Below are 17,950 nucleotides of genomic sequence, written 5' to 3'. Positions count from 1 at the left end.
ATAAATGAAGGTTGCCATGGACACAGCTTTGTATTCCTATGATTGTTTTTATCTGATGCACATTTCGGTATGAGCACTGTGTTTTGAAGAACAGATCTTCTAAATGTGTTGTGACAGAATTCAAACACCCTCCATGTATGAACGATTACTCACAGGCCATATATACATGCATGGTAAGATATTTATAATTAGCACAAACAAACAACTCCCATTCTACTACACACATGATTGACACTCTGTGGGAAGCATGGAGGCAAACAATCCAGAGTGTGATGTGCCATGTAGAGGCCACTCTGAGGTCATGTGGTGTGTATATCTGGCAGGGTGTTGGGGTTGGGGGGCAGAGCGGGCTCGGGCCCCTGGGTGATGAAGGTCGCCCGGGAGAGATCCTCTCTGATCCTGGAAGACAGTCATCGTTAAGTAAAGCTGAAGTGCATTTCTGATAAAATCACACGTAGGCACTCATGTTCTCACAGCCGATGCTTTTTAAGCTAAACATGGAATGTGGCACCAATACACCTGCACAGGCTTTATAATTGCAAGTATGAGGTACAGTTTTTATTCCCGTACATTCCTTTGGTGTCTTACCCGGCAGCATCGCTGGCAATAAGGCTCCTCTTCTCGGAGGAGGCAGACAAAGCCATATGTTGGCTGTCTTTCCTATCGGGAAAATGCAGAGTTGCAGTTAAACACAGACCCTCAGAGTGAAAAAGTCATGTTTTAGCACACTGGTGTCTATTCAGTCAGGCCTGCAGCCCGTCTTGGAAACGGGGTTAGACTGGGTCAACACAATACACTTGGACTTGGTCGCCAAATGTTCTGTTATTCTGCAGGACTAGGTGCCAGACCACTGGTAACATGAATACACATCTTCTCTTGCCTGCCCTACCCCGATACATCCAGCTCCCCTGCACACTCCTTTCTGAAAATCATGTTACCAGCTGCTCGCTAACCACAAGCGTTCAAAGAACAAAATAAACTACAAGTGCACGTGAAGAGGGGCCAATAGGCTGAAAGCAAATGGACGTGAACAGATGTTTGTTTCCAAGCACATGACTTTGTGGCGGGGCCTATTTTTACTATTGTGCCCAGACTCTTTCTTCATTCTTTTTAAGCAGCTGGATGGAAAAGAAAATTGGTCGAAGCCTAACTGATGTTTTATGGTATCCTCTTCTGCTGAGAATATGGCTGTTTAAAACATTAAAAAGAGGGCGGAGTCACCAGAAGTTCAGCCAGAGCTTCTGCTTGGTGTCACTGCGCTTTGTTCTTCTGAGGCAATTTATCCACAAGGCCATTTTCAGGGATTACAAGTGGATTATAGAATATTATTTAGGATAAAGTTAATGAGCGATAACCAAATTACGAGCGGAGCACGGCTTTCGCCAAACATAATACAATTATTGGAGCGTTTTATTACCTTTCCCTCTGTCCATTCATTTTAGCAAAGAGAAGCCTGAGCACTTGTTCCTTCTGCTCCCAAGTGAGATCTGAGATTTCAACCTTGCTGTCTGGTTGATGGGTCCTTGAAAACAGGTGGATGACATTGACTTTAATTTAACAAAATGTATCATGTTGTTGTGAGATGACCACTGACAAACATCAGATGTTAAAAATATCACAAAGACACAGCTAGGTCACTGAAATGATGAGAAGGGGACCTACCACCTTGCAGCCGCCTCCAGGTCTGAATAGACAGAGTTGGTACTGTGAGGTCCTTTATGGAAGGTGCGGATGGGTGGGAACTTTAGCTTTCCTGCTGTGGCTTCTTTTAGCCTCTGGCGATAAGCCTGTAGTGCCTCCTTTTTGTATTGCTGCCTGCTGGCCATGATCTCCTGCTTCACCTGAGCCAGAGCCTCATGGAAGAACTGCTCCAGCTCTGTGCGCTGATCCACGATGGAGCTGGCCAGCCGCTTGACGTGCCCCAGCTCCCTCTCCCGCATGTGAAGCACTTTCTGCAGCTTGTCTAGTTCTACCTGGCTGGCCTGAATGGTGACCAGAGCCTTCTCCTTCTCCTCCTCCTGTATCTCAGGTTCCTTAGCTTTAAGCTCGAGGGCATGCTCCAGTGAAGCCACCTTGGCCCTCAGCTTGGATATCTCCTTTTTTTGGGCCTCCATCTGAGCTGCGTTTCTCTTTACCGTCAACTCAAACACGTTCTGCATGAGTAGACAGAAGAAGTAGTGAAATGCATGAACACCAAGCTGACTTGAATTTCCATGCCAACATAGATCTTAAACAGATTATGGTTTGTGTGCTCGCCTGTGCTGTCATGAGTGGCCTAGGTTTCAACATAGTGGATTTTGAAACCTTCATTTACTGTCATCATCGGGGGGGGAAGATTCATGTGCCCAATATTTATTTGTCTAAAGAAATCAGTGCCAGAAGCCTGCGAGGGAGAAGCCACTGAATTTGAACCCATACCCCAATGGAAACTCGCCACAACCGCTGACCACTGAGAGGCTGGGTAGTAGTCAGAAGGTGGGGGGGTAGGAGACGGACCACAAGCAAAATACACAGGGTCAGCACAAGCAAACAACACGAGGGGAAAACCACCTGAAATATATTCTGCACAGGTCTGACAAGTGTTTCATAGCTGAAATGATTTTAAAATATGAGTTTATGGATATGAATGGCCTCTATCCAAGGACAGTCGGGGCTTAATAGTTACACAACTGTTTGCTATCCTTTGGTTCAAATATACCTTGTCCAGTTCCAGGGAGGCCTTTTCCTTAGCCATTGAACGCGTCAAAGCGTGCAGGTCCTCTGCCTCCTTTATGTGATATTTCAGAGCTTCATTCAGACGGACGTTCTCCTTAAACACAGAGCGCGAGGCATCGTCCAACTGCCTATATAGATACAAACAGAAAAAGCCTTTGACAAATCTTTATTTCACGTCAAAAGATATTTCAATCAGAATCATAAACAGGCTTATTACCAGGTAGGTTAACACATACGAGGATTTTGACTTGGTGTTGTAGTGCATACATATAAATAAAACAATTAAAAACACAGATAGAAAACTATTTGAAGAGAACTATAATAACATTAAACAAATATAGTAAAATATAGCAGTATTTACATTGAATATGATTGAAATCGTAGAAATAGAATTGGAATAAAATATGTGCAGTAATGGAAAAACGAAATAATTGTCCTGGTGTTAATATGAAGATTTTTAAACATGTTACACATATTTGCTCTCAGTTTCCCGGTTCCTCTTCATAAACGTTGGTCAATGTACTTGACTTTTTAAGACAAGCTGGGTCTGTTCAAAATTAAATCAATTACTGACACTAAGACCAGAGCGGCAGCACCACACCACACCAGTATCAATGTTGATGTTTTATGAGCTGTACAAAAATGACTAAACATAGCGGAGGCGAAATGTACATCCTATGGCCTCAAAAGTAATAAACGCTGGGCTTCCCCACACACATTACACTCTCCTCTGGGATGGAGATGTGATCATTGGCTCCGGTGATGTACACTATCTGAACATGACCAACCGGTGTGGTCAAGGAAATAACATTAGTCCTAGTTATATATATATTTACACACATAAACACTTGTGTGAGTACATTTTTTTTTCTTTGAGTTCTGAGAACATGAAAGTGCAGTTTAAAGAATAAAATTAGATTGTGAGAGGGGAAGCGGAAACACACACTCACACAATGGCTTCATTGTGGGCCCTCTCCACCACCACAGCTATCGTTCGCTCTGCTTCCTTCTCCAGGCGATCCTGCGGGGAAGTTTGCAAAAAAATCACTTCTTGTTCCACCTGGGATAACATCTTCTGTCATCTGTCCATGAAAATTATTTTTAAACCACTTTTGTTTCACTGGTTTTTCCAAATCGATCAGAGTAGGATCATTAGACTCGACCCACCTTTTCTTTGAAGAATCTGCACTCCACTTTGTTTAGGTTTTCCCTGTGCTTCTTGTCAGAAAGATCCATGTTTTCTCTAATCTAAAAAAATAAATGTTTTATTGTTCTTAGTAGCATTAACAAATGGAACAACTGCTTTTAATAGAAAAGTGGTTTTCCTCACATCACTGAGCTCCTGCTCCATCTGTGCTTTCCTCTTCTCAAACTCCTTAATTCTCTTCATCCCATCTTGGATCATGTTAAAGTCACTGGACTTCTTTCTGAACAGTTCCTTCATCTCATTGATTTGCCTCGTGTAATCATCAACCTGTTAGAAACAATCAGATCATATAGATTCATTATAACAACAGTATTAAATGCATGCCTTAACCCTCAAAATGCAGCTGCTCATCTAAATACTAAACAGTGTGTTACGGAAGTTTGTGAAAGATGAGACATGGGTGCATTTGATGAGGGGTCCTTCCGCTATAACATATTTCAATGAAAAATATGTGATTTTAACATCATTTTTGTCAATTACTATTGTCATATCTGTGCACAGTTAAAAGAAAAAGGAAAAAGCTGGATAATAAATCAACAACACCCGAAAAGCATAAACCAAAACTTGATAAGATCTGCACTTTTGACCAACTGAAACTTTACATCTGTGAAAAGTCATTTTGTGAATTAAGATGCGCTCCACCGTGTTTTAACAATTATTTGGTGGTGACCAAACTGGATGGGTGTTGCATCTAAGCCTTTTAATTGTGAGGAAAACCCTGCTAGTGCTTCAGAAAAATTCCCATAAGTGCAGTTTGAATCGGTAAGGAAAGAAAATACTTTCATACCAGAGTTCACACAGGCCATACCCATTTGCCAACCAACTTAAGCACAGACAAGTCAAGCTGAATACCTCAAGATGCTACTGTGGAAAAGCCAGTCTGAAGAAAAATGTGACAAAATGACCAAAGTCATGAGAGCCTAGAAAAACATCCACCCACAAACATGTACATGACGACTAAATTAGAGGTTTTCATCCCTCTGAATACAACGTTAGGCCTAATCGTTATTCTTCACATAACTTTGTATGTTCATCTACACCAATGCGCCAATCATGATGCAAGTCGGTCTGCATCACAAGCAATTCTCAGTGTGTGTGATCTACCGAATGGTCAACCTACCCCAAAATATGCACCCATTTTGAGTTTAAAGGGATTAGTCTTGCATGCATTCTGTCTTTTTCTCATGGCGTGCAGTATATACCGTTTTTTTTATTTGGCTGACGGAATTTCATTACACTACTGCTGAATTTGTCTCTCCTGAGACAAAAGCCAGGCGGTCATGCTCACTGAACTTCTTTGTTAGCTAAGTCAATTTTCAAGATGAACCCTATTATCACCTCAAAATTAGAAAAGGGCTGTGAACAGCGAGCCTTGAAGTCACGTGTTGAGGGTCAACCACATGACAGTGTTCTTTCCCCCTTATTGGACATATGTGACAGTTCCATACATGTCTAAAATAGGGATGTTACAACTTGGTCCAGACCGTGCCTCTTTTTTCCTTCTCAGAAGCTTATTGGACTCAATTTTACCAGCATGAAGTAAGAGTTGGGAAATGGAAAACAGCTGCTAGCAAAAGTAGCAACAGTTTTTTGAAGCCTTTTTGTCCCGTAAAGCCACTTGAACGTTGTCATGTCAGTTTGATAGCTTGATCTTCTTACCAACAAGCAGCAGGGGTCAGTGAGGATAAATGGAGTCAAAATAAGTTCCTTTGTTGTATATTACGCAACCTACACTGTTAGAGTAAGGATAAGTGTGACTTTTGATGGATGGTTAACACATCAGGACCAGCAGCAGTGTGACTCCCTTTCCCCGTGCAAGCACTTTTAATTCTTCTGTGGCCACTAGCATGGATTAAAATAGCATTAGAGACCCAGTAAATCGGAATGTCAGGGTTTGTTCTTTTGTTTTATGGCTGCTTTGTTTGGTTGTTGTTTTCTTACATAATGAATGCCAATATAATTGCACACAAGACAGCTGTTAAGACACAGCGCAGCACATTTGTACTACTTTAAGTAGCTCAAAGTAGTAAATTACAGCAATGTCATATTCTGCTATGATAAAGCAAGCTACAGCATGTTTGGTGTAAGCTAAAATTGCTTATCTTTTTTTGTGGCCGTTTAAAAAAAAAATGAACTCACCAGTTTGTTTTGCTCCTCCTGTGCAAGTCCCTGTTGATTTTTGAGGCTTCTCTGCAGCACGTTGATCTGTCAAAATGAGTCAGATTAAAAACAGTTAAAAATAGTTAATCATTCATCTTGTTTATTTTACAAACATAAATAACGTGTTTTTATGACCTTCTCCGCTTTAGCAGCATCTTGTTTCTTCAGAAAGCCAGTAATATCGATGGAGTCTTTCTCCGCGCGATACAGTTGGTTGGTGAGCTCTTCGTTTGCGCGTGCTAACTTCCGGCAGGCCTCGCGATACTCCACGAGCGACTGTTCGGTGACCTTTAACCTCAGCTCCCACAGCGCAGCGTTGGCCTTGGTTTTTTCACTGTCAGACTCTTTGTCCGCTTTTGACTCATGCTTGCTTTCTTTCTTTCCTTTTCTGTGACAAAATACAAAAGTGTAGTTGGAGTTTTGAACGCTAATGCAGTACAACGTGTAGCCTACACATAAACCCAAGTTACGCACTTACCCGGCTTTCGCCCTCTTCACTTTGGGGACCTTCTTCTTCGTCATTGTTGCTAGTTTTAAATGGCTACTGTGATAGCACAGAAAACACCTCCGTGCTACAAAAGGGAGAAGAAGTGGCTCGGTAATTAGTCCAGGAAGAGATTGGCTAACGGTACCGAGCTCCTGTGCAGCCCACTTGTTTGTGTGGTGCTGTTGCCATAGAGACGCTGTAACCCGGGTGAGGGTTTGAATTTCTCTGCTATATGACCTCTGGTAACCCTATAGGCAAACTACTATATATTTAATACACACAGACTTATTTAAGTTTGTTTGCTTGGTATTGTATGCACATTCTGATGTGATTATCTTTATGTAGCCTATGTATGTTTGTGTTTATGTATGTAAAAAGCACATGTGTTCTGTAGGCTTACATGGTTAGTGCAAGTTTGTTTATTATAGGCTACTGTATCATTTGTTGTATGGATGTAGAACTTAGATGGCATAGATGATTATTGGCACTAATTATATTGTGAACCTGTATACACAGTTATGCACTGGTATGAAAAAATTAGCAATGTATAGGTATCATGTAATATAAAAGCAAGTGTGTAACAGTAAGATAATGGATTATAGTGATATAACAATAATAATAAACATAACAGAATGAAAAAGTACATTATTCACATCTATATAAAGTTTAAATGAGTTTATCACAACAAATAAGCCAACATTAAACAAAAATAAATCAATGAAGAACAATTATTAAGTCAGTAAACGTAAAAAAATGGCCCTCAAAATGTCCCAGTACATGGTGATGTCCAACAAAGAGTCTTACACCCATACCAGTGGTGTATTACATTTCTTCTTTTATTACAAATATATGAGTCACGGACCAACAGCAAATCCTTAATTATAACCCTATTAAAAAACGTAAAAAATCATGTTGGATTGACTGTTGTAACTAACACCCTTTTCCTTATTTGCATTTATACATCATCACCTATTGCTTTTCTAACTTTGGTTGCAGGGTTTGGTTTTGTGTCTATCCTCTTGGAAAACGTGTGTTTCTCCTGCCAAAAGGTTCTAATCTATCAACCCATCACTCTGGGAGATTGTAAGATACAGATGTCTGTTCTGCTCAACAGCTTCCTGACTGACACGCTTTCTCACTTCTCTTGTAATTACAGTCTTCTCTGCTGGGCTCCATCAAACAGGATCTGTTTGCACATGATCTCCTCCCACATGATGACATGAAAAACATTCAGCTCTTGTCAGCAGTATTGTCCAGGTTGTCCTGAAAAGAACTATGAGTTAGTCTTTGCCATCCCCACAGTGCTTTTTCTAAAGTTATGGGAAAACCACTGAGATCAACCTAAATGCTATTGGCTTACATCTTCCAAGAATTTAATCCAAAAAAAACAATGTAAGGTTAGCGTAGGTCATAATTAAAGCTCGAAACCACAGAATTGTCTCCATTATCTTGTTCAGCTTTGTGCAAAAGCCTGAGAGTGTCCAGTGTTGATTATTCATCAAACAAGAAAGTAAATATCACAAAAGTGTTGGGTGTAGCTTCTGTAAACTGAATCATATAGGGTCATTCACAGCGCTGGCATCATCAACAGAGTTTGAAGACTAAATTTAAAGGTAATTACTATGACAGTGAGGAGAGAAAACTGAAATAACCCTGAGCTTTTCAAAGCTGTCATTATCATTGGAATTGTAATGACAAGGTTTGGGTCTCTTCAATTGACTTCTTGGGGTAGGACACCCACAAACATGGCATTCCTGAGGGTAACATTGCAGCATATTAATGATATATTGCACAGTGTAGATTACAAAGCTGGGGTCTCGTTTCATGCTTTATGGTTTCAGTTAACTTGAAACAAAATACCAAAATGTCCTTTCGAACATTGTTTGTAATGTGATGTGTCATGCTGTAGAAAGGCACTTATCATACAGAGTTTACAGCAGTGCACATTTGGACGACATCCTAACATGATTTGGCAACATATAGATGTTCCTTTATATTTGTTTAGTTTATTGTATGTATATTTCTAGACTCAATATTTAAAATTTCAGTTTCAGTTGTAAAATCTAAATTCATGGCATTTTACTCGGAGGGCAGTACCTTCTAAGGCGCATTATAATGCTATTATTAAAGTAGGTGTATAATTAAAACTAAACATGCTGTGATTCATGCTACAAATGGCTTGAGGTAGATTGCAGCTTTTCCAAACACTGCTCATTATCCACATCACTTATCACATCACTAAAATTACCACAAAATGTGTCTCAACATTAAAAACAAGAAAATATTGAACCATGATTTCCAAATAACGACACACCCTGGACAAAACACTGCTTCTTTCTATATGTTTTAATGGGACATCTTTATCCAGGGTTTATTGTCGCATTATCACACTGTTAACATGCAACCAAGACATCTATGGGCGATTCAGTGAGAGGTCCTGCACATGTACTCTTTGATAGGGGCAAACGACCATTCTGGTGAGCCGCAGGATTGAAAAAAGTAGCCACAGTATTTAGAAAAAAGGAAGGACACAAGAAAGTCCAATATTTTTAGTCCAAATTACAGTGTTGGAACAGTGCTTTGCACAGTTGAGTGTCCTGGGAGTGGAATGGCATGATGGGTTAACGCTGGTGCCAAGCCCCACCCTCCCCACATTGTCCTCTCTGTGGACTTTCTGCACTCTCTTGTGCCAATCTGCAGGACCTCTGCCCTTCCCTTACCCTCCTGCCTGGGATGTGGACAGCTTGGTTTCGGCCTGCTGCCTGAGGTGAAACAGCCTCGTATAAGCTCATGTTAGGTCAGTGCTGGGGCAGGGTCATTTCCCCCAGGATGCCTCAATTGCTAGTCTACCAGCGGCTCCTGGTTTAGATGTGTGTCCTCTTTCTGTTGATATAAAGTGGGTGAAAAATATCACAGCACAGTACAAAACTCAGTTCATGTAAGGTCTCAGAGTGTCTGCTGTGGGATATCCTTGATGCCTCTGCATCCTGCACTAAAGCCAGAAACTTTGCACATCACATGAGAAAGCATAAGCTGATACACTTCAGCATGGCTCATGATGGCGCGCCAACCACCCACCAAAAGCAGAGAAACAGCCACTCATGCTTTTCATGCATTCTCTCGTGAAACGTGCCGTGCTGTCCAAATATTTTTCCCTTGGAAAGCCTGTGGTTAACACGAGGATGAGTGGGAGTCAGATGATTGCTAACATTCTTTTAACTTTTATGCCAGCTGGAGTACAGGTTACATTTGCATTTTTTAAGGCTGGTAAAAGGACTGTAGCAGCTTTAATATGGTGATCATTGCAGGATCACAATAAGGAGATTGAGAGTATTAAAAAAAACACAAGATTCATTTGAGCTACTTAACATGATTTAGTAGATGTAATATCTAATAAGACAAAGGAAGAATCCATTAAAAAGCATAATGAGCCACATTTTCTGAAATTAGTACTTAGAATTTCTGTTTAATTTATTGTCTTCCCTTTGATCACAAGTGTAGTTTAATTAAATTAAACAGAACTAACCATTACTTATATTTTCAATTCCAAAAATTAGTGTAATTTAAGAGATTTAGATGTGCCTTTAGAGCTGCCAAATACAAACTTACATCACTCTTAATTTAGGCACTTGTTAAGTTGTTAAAGTCCAAAGAGTTGCCGGGTGAAGGACATTCTGAGGCAAATGCACCCATAAAAAGTATTATAAGACCATTTATTTTGGTTTTCTTGAGTGTGAACCCATTCATTTTGACTTCTTTATAAATCCTTTTCCTTGGGGGAATTCGTGGCTCCGGTATAACCAGTAAAGATGAGATGGGGAAAAAACACTATCAAAAATAATCCTCCACAAAAAAAAAAAAAGAAAAAGTTGTTGGTAGGCAGGTAGTTGGTCTCCAGCTCAGCTCACAGGAGGGGGGACTCCTGATGGAGTTGGGATGGACCGCCACAGGATTGGTGGATGGCTGCACTCGGTGTGGCCCCATGCCAAGCCCGTATGTCTTTATATAGTGTGAACGGGTGACCGGACAGTCCTGAGTGTGCATCGCATCCACTCTGCGTCTCTCCATCTCCACTGCTCTCTCTCTCTGCGGGGCCCCTGTCAATCTTTAACTCCAGCAGCATCCACCATATCTTCTTCTTCTCCTCCATCTTTACTCCTGTCTCTTTCTTTCCCCGGCTGTGAAAACAATGGCCACGCCGAGCCTGCTCCTCACTTTCTCCCTGTGGCTCCTGGCTGGGAGCCTCATAGTGGAGGCGACTTACTACCGGCACCACCGCTACGTCCCCCACGTCTACCGCTACCGGGAGCACTCTGCCAACACGGAGAACCTCCTCCCTGAGGTCTCCAACCCGGAGCCTGTAGTCCCACAGCGGGGTGAGCCGATCTACCCCGTGATCCCCGAGGTGTTCCACCCGGCACCTGAAGTCCTACACCCCTTACCAGAGGCTTTCCACCCGGTGCCCGAAGTCGTGCATCCTGCACCTGAGCCCTACCACCGAGCTGAGGTTTTCCATTCGGTGATTGAAGGATCCTCCCCCGTCAACATCAGCCGGGTTTTCTACGGGATCATGTTTGACGCTGGGAGCACGGGCAGCAGGATCCACATCTATAAGTTCATCCAGAAAGACCCTGGTAAGTGCACCACTTTCCCTCTCTGTACCTAAACCAATAGTCGAGATTTGCAAATACTGCTGGCTCCCACTCTGTCTACTTGCTGTTAGGTCATTCACTGTGTGGTGTGAGAAAAAACATTCACCGGCACAGGGCCAGAGCAATACAGCTGCTGAAAGTGGCTGAGGTTCACTTGTAATGTTAACTGCCTGACTCATATGTGTAGGCAGCAGGTCAGGGTGTAGGTGATACAGTCTAAATATCATGAGTTGCAAAAGGAAAAATATGCAATTATATGTAGTTGAGTTTCTATTTTTTTCCCAGTAGTATCCCTCTTGTTTATGATCTGTTCACTGACACTGACGTCTTTTTTAGTTGAGCTGCCAGTCCTGGCCAATGAAATGTACCACGCCGTGAAGCCTGGTCTTTCTGCCTATAAAGACAACCCTGAGGAGGTATGTATGCGCCTTTAAACCATCAATCAATATTAATTATCAGGTATATTAGGGAGTTGTTCACAGTCTGCAAAACCACTGGGATTTTCTTTGGGTTGGGTTCATGTGATGTAAACAGTGTGTAATTACAAAAAATGCCTGCTTCTGATGCTGTCACTGCTGCTGTCTGCTACCTGTGATTTACACATGTTTTTAAAGACTTTGACCACTGAATAAATATCTTAGTTTGATTATGAAATGTTCCTCCATTTGATGACTAAGCTGCCTGTAACTGATTGTCATATTTTCCATAGGGTGGCAACACTATCCGCCAGTTGCTGAAAATTGCCAAGAAGACAGTGCCAGAAGACGACTGGAGGAGGACGCCGGTGGTCCTGAAGGCCACAGCGGGTCTGCGTCTGCTGCCTGAGGATAAGGCAAATGCTCTTCTGAAGGAGGTAAGACACGTTTTCTCTCTGCCGTCAGACAGTTTGGTATAAACAGCACCCGTCCCGCCATGGAACGGGATGAGAAACCACTAAGTGCTTACAAGTGTCACTGAAAAAAGCAGCAAGTCTGCCCATTTGGTGGCTATCATGTTGTAAAAAAACAGCTGTTGTGGGGTTGTGTGGAGTAACCATATTTGTCATTTAGAGTATTAAATCCAGGCTACTGTTCCAGCCATGCTTGTGGTTGGGTTATCTGTCACTCTAAAACAGAACCAGAGCCTGAATACACTTTATCCTGCCACTAGCAGAATATTTGGGTGTGCAGCCTTGAATGTTTGTTGTGTTTTAACAGATCCAGCTGATAACTGTTATTAAACATCTACAGGTGCGAGAGGTTTTTGACGAGTCCCCTTTCTTCGTGCCAAACAACAGTGTTTCTATCTTGAACGGAGCAAAAGAAGGTAAATTAACTCTCAATGTCCTGTAACCAATTCGTACTATATATAATAAACAAAACATATGATTTGTATTAGTTTTATTTAAGACAGTTATATTTGATATATCAGGTGCTTTAAGTGCCTCCTTTACTCCGGATGCATCAGACAATGCTTCTTTCATAATTGTTTTTACAAGAGCTCTATTTCTACCTCACTGAGACAAATAAGTAAGCCAGTGTGAGTTGTTGCCCCACGCCCAATAATTTAGTGCGATCCTCCACATCACTCATTAAGACACCCTCACAATGTAATGTTTCATCATACAATATCTGCCATTCATTATCCTTACTTTATGAGCGCAATAACTTGACATCCGAGACAATTGTAATTACCTGGGCTGGTCTGCATTTTGGTTACACCAACTTTAATATCAGCATAATGATAGAGAGCTGAACTAAAAAGTTAAGACATTTAAATGTGAAAGTTGAGCCTAGGTTCGTTGTAATCACTTTTATACTAATACAGACATTTTCACCCATGTGCTGTTTTAGGAGTCCTCGCCTGGGTCACAGTGAACTTCCTTACAGGTAAGACATTGCTTGTGTTTTGCTATGCTGGTGTTAGTGGTCAGGAGGCTCATATCTGAGGCTCCAGTGTACACAGAAGCCCGGCAGTGAAAGACTCTTGTCTCCTGTCTGAGGTTATGAGTTTGAATCACTGGCCCCAAACAGGTTGCAAAAACAAGCAACATTTCCTCACGTTTTTCACACAGCTATGGAATCATCTCATTTATTTTAAACCACCACCTTAATCTTAAAACTATAAATGTTTTTCCCTCTTGGTGGGGAAAAATGTAATCTGTAAGCATGCTTCATCCTGACAGTAGTGGTTGTGAATGGAACGAGTTCTAACTAAAACTGGTGATTAAGCTAAAGTAATACACAGTATGCTCTGTTTGTTTCACTGAAGAGGAGTCATATCATGGTTTTAACGTTGAGCTTATTCTCCATAGGTCACTTGTACTCCAACACAAGGAGGACAGTGGGCATCCTGGACCTGGGTGGAGGATCTACACAGATCACGTTCCTTCCCAAGTCAAAGGTGAATTTTTGTATGTCCTGTATAAGCTTGTTTAAATAATTTCCTACCAAAAATGCAACACTAACATTGTTTTTTATCCAACAGAAAACTATTCAGTCTGCTCCCGCCACTTATATTTCTAATTTCAACCTCTTCAAACAAACCTATCAACTCTACACACACAGGTAAATAACAGATAAAGAAGATGCTATATTCTTAATTAATGAGATTTTGCTTGATAACTCTTATTCTATATGTCAATATCAAATAGCTACCTGGGAAATGGACTTTTTGCGGCCCGACTGGCGACTCTTGGAGCACTAGGAGCCGATGGTAAAGTATTTTCTTATAGCCTCCCTATTTGCCGTCTTGGCCATTCTTTCATAAATGTATAAAGGGAAGATTACAAAACTGTTTCTTGTTGTTGTTTTCCCAGGTCTAGATTGGAAAGTCTTCTCAAGTTCCTGCCTCCCGAAAAAGTTCACAGAAAACGTGACTTTTGGTGGAACCACCTACAAAGTTAGCGGGATTCCTGACGGTAAGATAAAAGCACCCTGAGGTTTAGATTGCTTTCCCAGTGCTTTGGATGAAGTGATCCACACATTCCTTTCTCAACTCCAGTAAACAATGGAGTACAGTATAATACAGTCTCTCATGAGAACATTTATGCGCTGAAGTTTCTGTAACCTTGGCGCCAAACGCATGTTTTGTCATCCTCTCTCTCTGTGTTCCCTCTTGAACAATTATACTGCAGTCAACCTTGTATTTAAACGAAAAGAAAACTGTCAGTTAACTTCACAAATAAGGCAGTCACTCCCATACCACAGTCAAGTAGCCAAAAGATGCTGGGCTTGTCCCTGAGTTGTTATTTTTTTTGTGTAACGAGCGGCTTGATCTGGACCGCTCACAATTATGTGGTAAAAATAGACAGGCCAACAGAGCCGCACTCACTGCCGCTCTTGTTATCACATGGTTTTGCCGACACAATTGAGCCAACCATACCCATGGGGCTGTGTGAAACTTGTACTTCTGGGGCTTCCCTTGTACGGTGAACCCCTAGCTTCAGACACTGTCTAACCTCAAACTCGGTCTCCAGACTCACAATGGCATTCCAAACATCGCTGCCCCAAAACACCTTTAATTCATTGTTTACTCAAACATTTCCTATATAAGTTAAGTCTTATTTTGTCTACATTCAACCATTTCTCTCTCTCTACAGGCTATGCAGGCTATAAGCTGTGCTACTATGAGGTTATGAAGGTAATCAAAGGAATAGTGCACCAGCCTTATGAAGTGAAGGGCAGCAGTGTCTTCTACGCCTTTTCTTACTACTTCGACAGAGCTGTGGAGTCTGGCCTCATCGGTGAGTGGGCGCAGAGCAAAGAGTAACCTTCCAGTGCCATCGTCTTTCATGCTAATTATCTTCCCCTGCACAAAATAGGTATTCAAATTGCATGTTTGTTTTTTCTGCACAGATGGCAGTCGAGGTGGTGCGGTTGAAGTCAGGGATTTTAAGAAGAGAGCCAAAGAAGGTAAGAGTTACATGTTATCTTCTTGAGGGTTTCATACACATGTGAATGAACCCAACAATCTACAAGTTATATATATCAGTCCTTTAACCGCTGAATTGAATGCAACAGTCCAGGCCCTAAACAGCAACGACACTCAAACTTTTTTTGTACCAAAAACACTTGGCACAATTGGCAGAGCCCATCCTGTCGAAAATCATTTAATACAGTAGTAAAATGTATTATGGAGATGGGTTATAAGACAAATGTAGTTTATAAAAGATCAAATACATGCTAACACCACTGTAAAACGTTGTAGCGCTCATTAGCTTCAGTGATTGACACTTGCAATGTCCATGTAGAACCAGATTTTAGCAAGTAGGAAGGAGTTGATGTGTTATGTAAGGCTGTTTGTGTTGTGAGAACACTGTCACATGGTCTTGAGGAACATGTCTAGCTCAGGCTGGCAGCTGGGCTGAAGATGTCTGTCTGGTGCAGGCAGGAGGGCACCTGACAGCCACACACCACCTGGGGGCTGACACATACTGAAACACACAAACTGTGTACACGGCTATTTAACACCGCCACCCTGCTGCAGCCTTGTGCTGACCCTCAGCCCTTCTCCTCGCACCTCCCTGTTTATTCAGCCAAACAAAACAGATAGGTTATCTTTTAATCATGTAGCATAGAGGTTAGAAAGGCTGCTTATTTGCTAAAACATGGAAGGTGACATCGTGATATAATGCAACAAGGTGTAATATCCTTTTTTTGTCAATTGTATATTAAACCTGTTGCTATTTGTGTTTGCAGTGTGCAACAAAATGACCAAGTACCGTGCTATCAGCCCCTTCCTCTGCATGGATTTGACATATATCACTTGTCTGCTAAAGGATGGCTTTGGCTTCAAGGACAGCACTGTGCTGCAGGTGAGTGACTCAGTGCTAGATTACTATATGGAGAGTAGGAGTCTAAGAGATACAAAATATGAAAAGCTACATGACAAAATGTTCATATTCAGTCTGTACAGTGTTGAAATGGTTTCGTTGTGGTTTAAATGACCCCCCCCCCCCCCCCCCTGTCAATCTGTTCAACAGCTAGCCAAGAAGGTGAACAACGTGGAGACGAGCTGGGCCCTGGGGGCAACCTTCGACTACTTCAGAAACCTCAATATCCACTAAGGACGGCTCGCTGTCACTGCAGCCGGCACTGAGAGGGACAGTTTGTTACTTTTGGGCTTCCCGTCCTCCGTCCACCCTTGATCAGACACACCTGGTCCCGCCACGCCCCTCCTCTTTTTCCCTCAACCTCCGCATGCTGCGAACACTCTGAGAACTGTTGAAAAAAGAAATCACTATATTTTTATAAGGCCAGCTATTTCTACTGTATGTTGAGCTCATAACTGGTGGGCTTGTTTTTTTTTTTTTAAACGTTTACATTTTTGATTCCTTATAGGGGTGTCTGATCTGAAATGTCTTTCTCGCCTGCCTGTTAAGTGTGGAGGGTAACCAGCATGGTATAATGGTACTTACTATGATCCTGGTGTGCACTGTACAGTACAGTGGGATTTATTTAGAGACTAGTTGCTGAAACAGCAACAATCTTTCATGCTTGTAAATCAACTTTCTTCACATTCTAGGGGTTAATTATTTTAACCTGAATTCATTGCCTCATAGTGACTATTGGAAATAGAGACGTTTTTAACCATACAGCTTATTTTCTTCAACTTTGCACATAACACTTTATTTGCAGATAGTGTAGCTAAGAAGTTTGCTTTGATATCGACAAAAGAGTTGTATATATTCATCAACCAGATTAGGATTGACCATGACTTCAGAGAGCGCCATGGAGAGGCCTCTGGCAGACTGAATTGTATAGATGTTACATGTATGGGCTTAATGTCTGTAGTTTTAAAGTCCAGCCATTATTGTTTGTTTTGTCTACAGTGGAAAGGACCTTCAGCATTGCTTAATTGCAGGGGCCCAAGGTCAAACTTTATTTTAGACAAGCGGTTAAAATAACCTCTCATTAAGCATGGATAGTGAATCAAACAACGTAATTTACAGCTATTAAAAACGGCAAAAATGTAAGCAAAACATTTAAAAGCTTTAAAACCCAGCTCTTTCATTTGATGCCGTTTTCTCAAAAACATTAGCCATTATGAATTCTGTTTTTTAATGCTCTTGTGAACTGTACAAATATTTATATAACTTTATATAATTTAGTGTATTTTAATTATCCTTATCCAACATTAACATTTGCATCTAACTGTTCTGTAAACCATGCTTTTGCTGTTCTTTCAGTATTCAACATGTTAAATAACTACTGCTGTATATACATAATGTAAATGTGTATTAGTGAAATCTTCACCAGGAACTGCTTTTACGTTGCAAAAAACTTTGCGCTGCACAGTTGATCAGATATACCTGTATGTATGTATCAGTATGAATATCAAGATGACTGAAAATATGTAAAATGCTGTTTTTATTAAATCCAGAGAAAAAGTGTATTGTATACATGTATGTTTTAATAAAACATGAGAAATCTACTTTCTGTGTACTTTTACATTTTTATACCCAGACAGTCTTCTCTTTTTCAAATTGTCAATGAAGTAAACGTTATTTTTCCTTTAAATTGAGCATAAAATTAAGCTTCTTATCAAACTACAAACATTGGATTATGACTATTCATTCTCAATACTGTTACCTTCATCCGAGAATGTAGCTCTTCATTAGGGCTGCTCAATATGAGGAAAATGAGTGATAACGCAATGAAATAAACAGCTATTAAAGTCTACTCTGCCATTCTTCTGCTTTCTGTACACTAGCATTGACATGTTTCGATGTGCTCAGGCCAGCTGCAA

The 17,950-nt window shown here is 41.1% G+C and overlaps 2 protein-coding genes across 2 annotated transcripts; one reads left to right on the top strand and one right to left on the bottom strand.

The window, feature by feature from the left end:
* Positions 1-148: 148 nt before the first annotated feature.
* Positions 149-7,053, bottom strand: si:ch211-163l21.10 (basal body-orientation factor 1). Its single transcript, XM_034123338.1, has 11 exons — positions 6,561-7,053; positions 6,218-6,470; positions 6,062-6,127; positions 4,046-4,189; positions 3,883-3,963; positions 3,666-3,736; positions 2,699-2,843; positions 1,663-2,153; positions 1,418-1,522; positions 589-660; positions 149-399 (listed from the first exon to the last, which is right to left on the bottom strand). The coding sequence occupies exons 1-11, from the start codon at positions 6,602-6,604 to the stop codon at positions 300-302; spliced, it is 1,572 nt and encodes a 523-aa protein (XP_033979229.1). The 5' UTR covers positions 6,605-7,053; the 3' UTR covers positions 149-299.
* A 717-nt stretch (positions 7,054-7,770) lies between these two features.
* LOC117476663 (ectonucleoside triphosphate diphosphohydrolase 5-like) lies at positions 7,771-17,617 on the top strand. Its single transcript, XM_034123349.1, has 13 exons — positions 7,771-11,203; positions 11,558-11,637; positions 11,931-12,074; positions 12,451-12,526; positions 13,054-13,089; positions 13,515-13,603; positions 13,688-13,767; positions 13,854-13,915; positions 14,019-14,120; positions 14,802-14,945; positions 15,058-15,114; positions 15,901-16,016; positions 16,185-17,617. Exons 1-13 carry the CDS (start codon positions 10,759-10,761, stop codon positions 16,266-16,268), a joined length of 1,515 nt encoding a protein of 504 aa, XP_033979240.1. The 5' UTR covers positions 7,771-10,758; the 3' UTR covers positions 16,269-17,617.
* The last annotated feature ends 333 nt before the right edge of the window (positions 17,618-17,950 follow it).

The sequence above is a fragment of the Trematomus bernacchii genome, unplaced genomic scaffold (assembly GCF_902827165.1).
Source record: "Trematomus bernacchii unplaced genomic scaffold, fTreBer1.1, whole genome shotgun sequence".
NCBI classification, from domain to species: Eukaryota; Metazoa; Chordata; class Actinopteri; order Perciformes; family Nototheniidae; genus Trematomus; species Trematomus bernacchii.
Note: the sequence above shows the minus strand (reverse complement) of the source record. Positions and strands in the feature narration are given on the sequence as shown.

What these genes read in the sequence shown, in the direction of transcription:
- si:ch211-163l21.10 (XM_034123338.1), bottom strand. Translation starts at nt 6,604, where the DNA reads ATGACGAAGAAGAAGGTCCCCAAAGTGAAGAGGGCGAAAGCCGG. An exon ending in TGGAGCAGGAGCTCAGTGAT is followed by an intron (nt 3,964 to 4,045) that starts GTGAGGAAAACC and finishes TTATTTTTTTAG; the next exon opens with ATTAGAGAAAACATGGATCT. An exon ending in GCAGATTCTTCAAAGAAAAG is followed by an intron (nt 3,737 to 3,882) that starts GTGGGTCGAGTC and finishes ACTTCCCCGCAG; the next exon opens with GATCGCCTGGAGAAGGAAGC.
- LOC117476663 (XM_034123349.1), top strand. Translation starts at nt 10,759, where the DNA reads ATGGCCACGCCGAGCCTGCTCCTCACTTTCTCCCTGTGGCTCCTGGCT. An exon ending in TGTGGAGTCTGGCCTCATCG is followed by an intron (nt 14,946 to 15,057) that starts GTGAGTGGGCGC and finishes TTTTCTGCACAG; the next exon opens with ATGGCAGTCGAGGTGGTGCG. An exon ending in TAAGAAGAGAGCCAAAGAAG is followed by an intron (nt 15,115 to 15,900) that starts GTAAGAGTTACA and finishes TTGTGTTTGCAG; the next exon opens with TGTGCAACAAAATGACCAAG.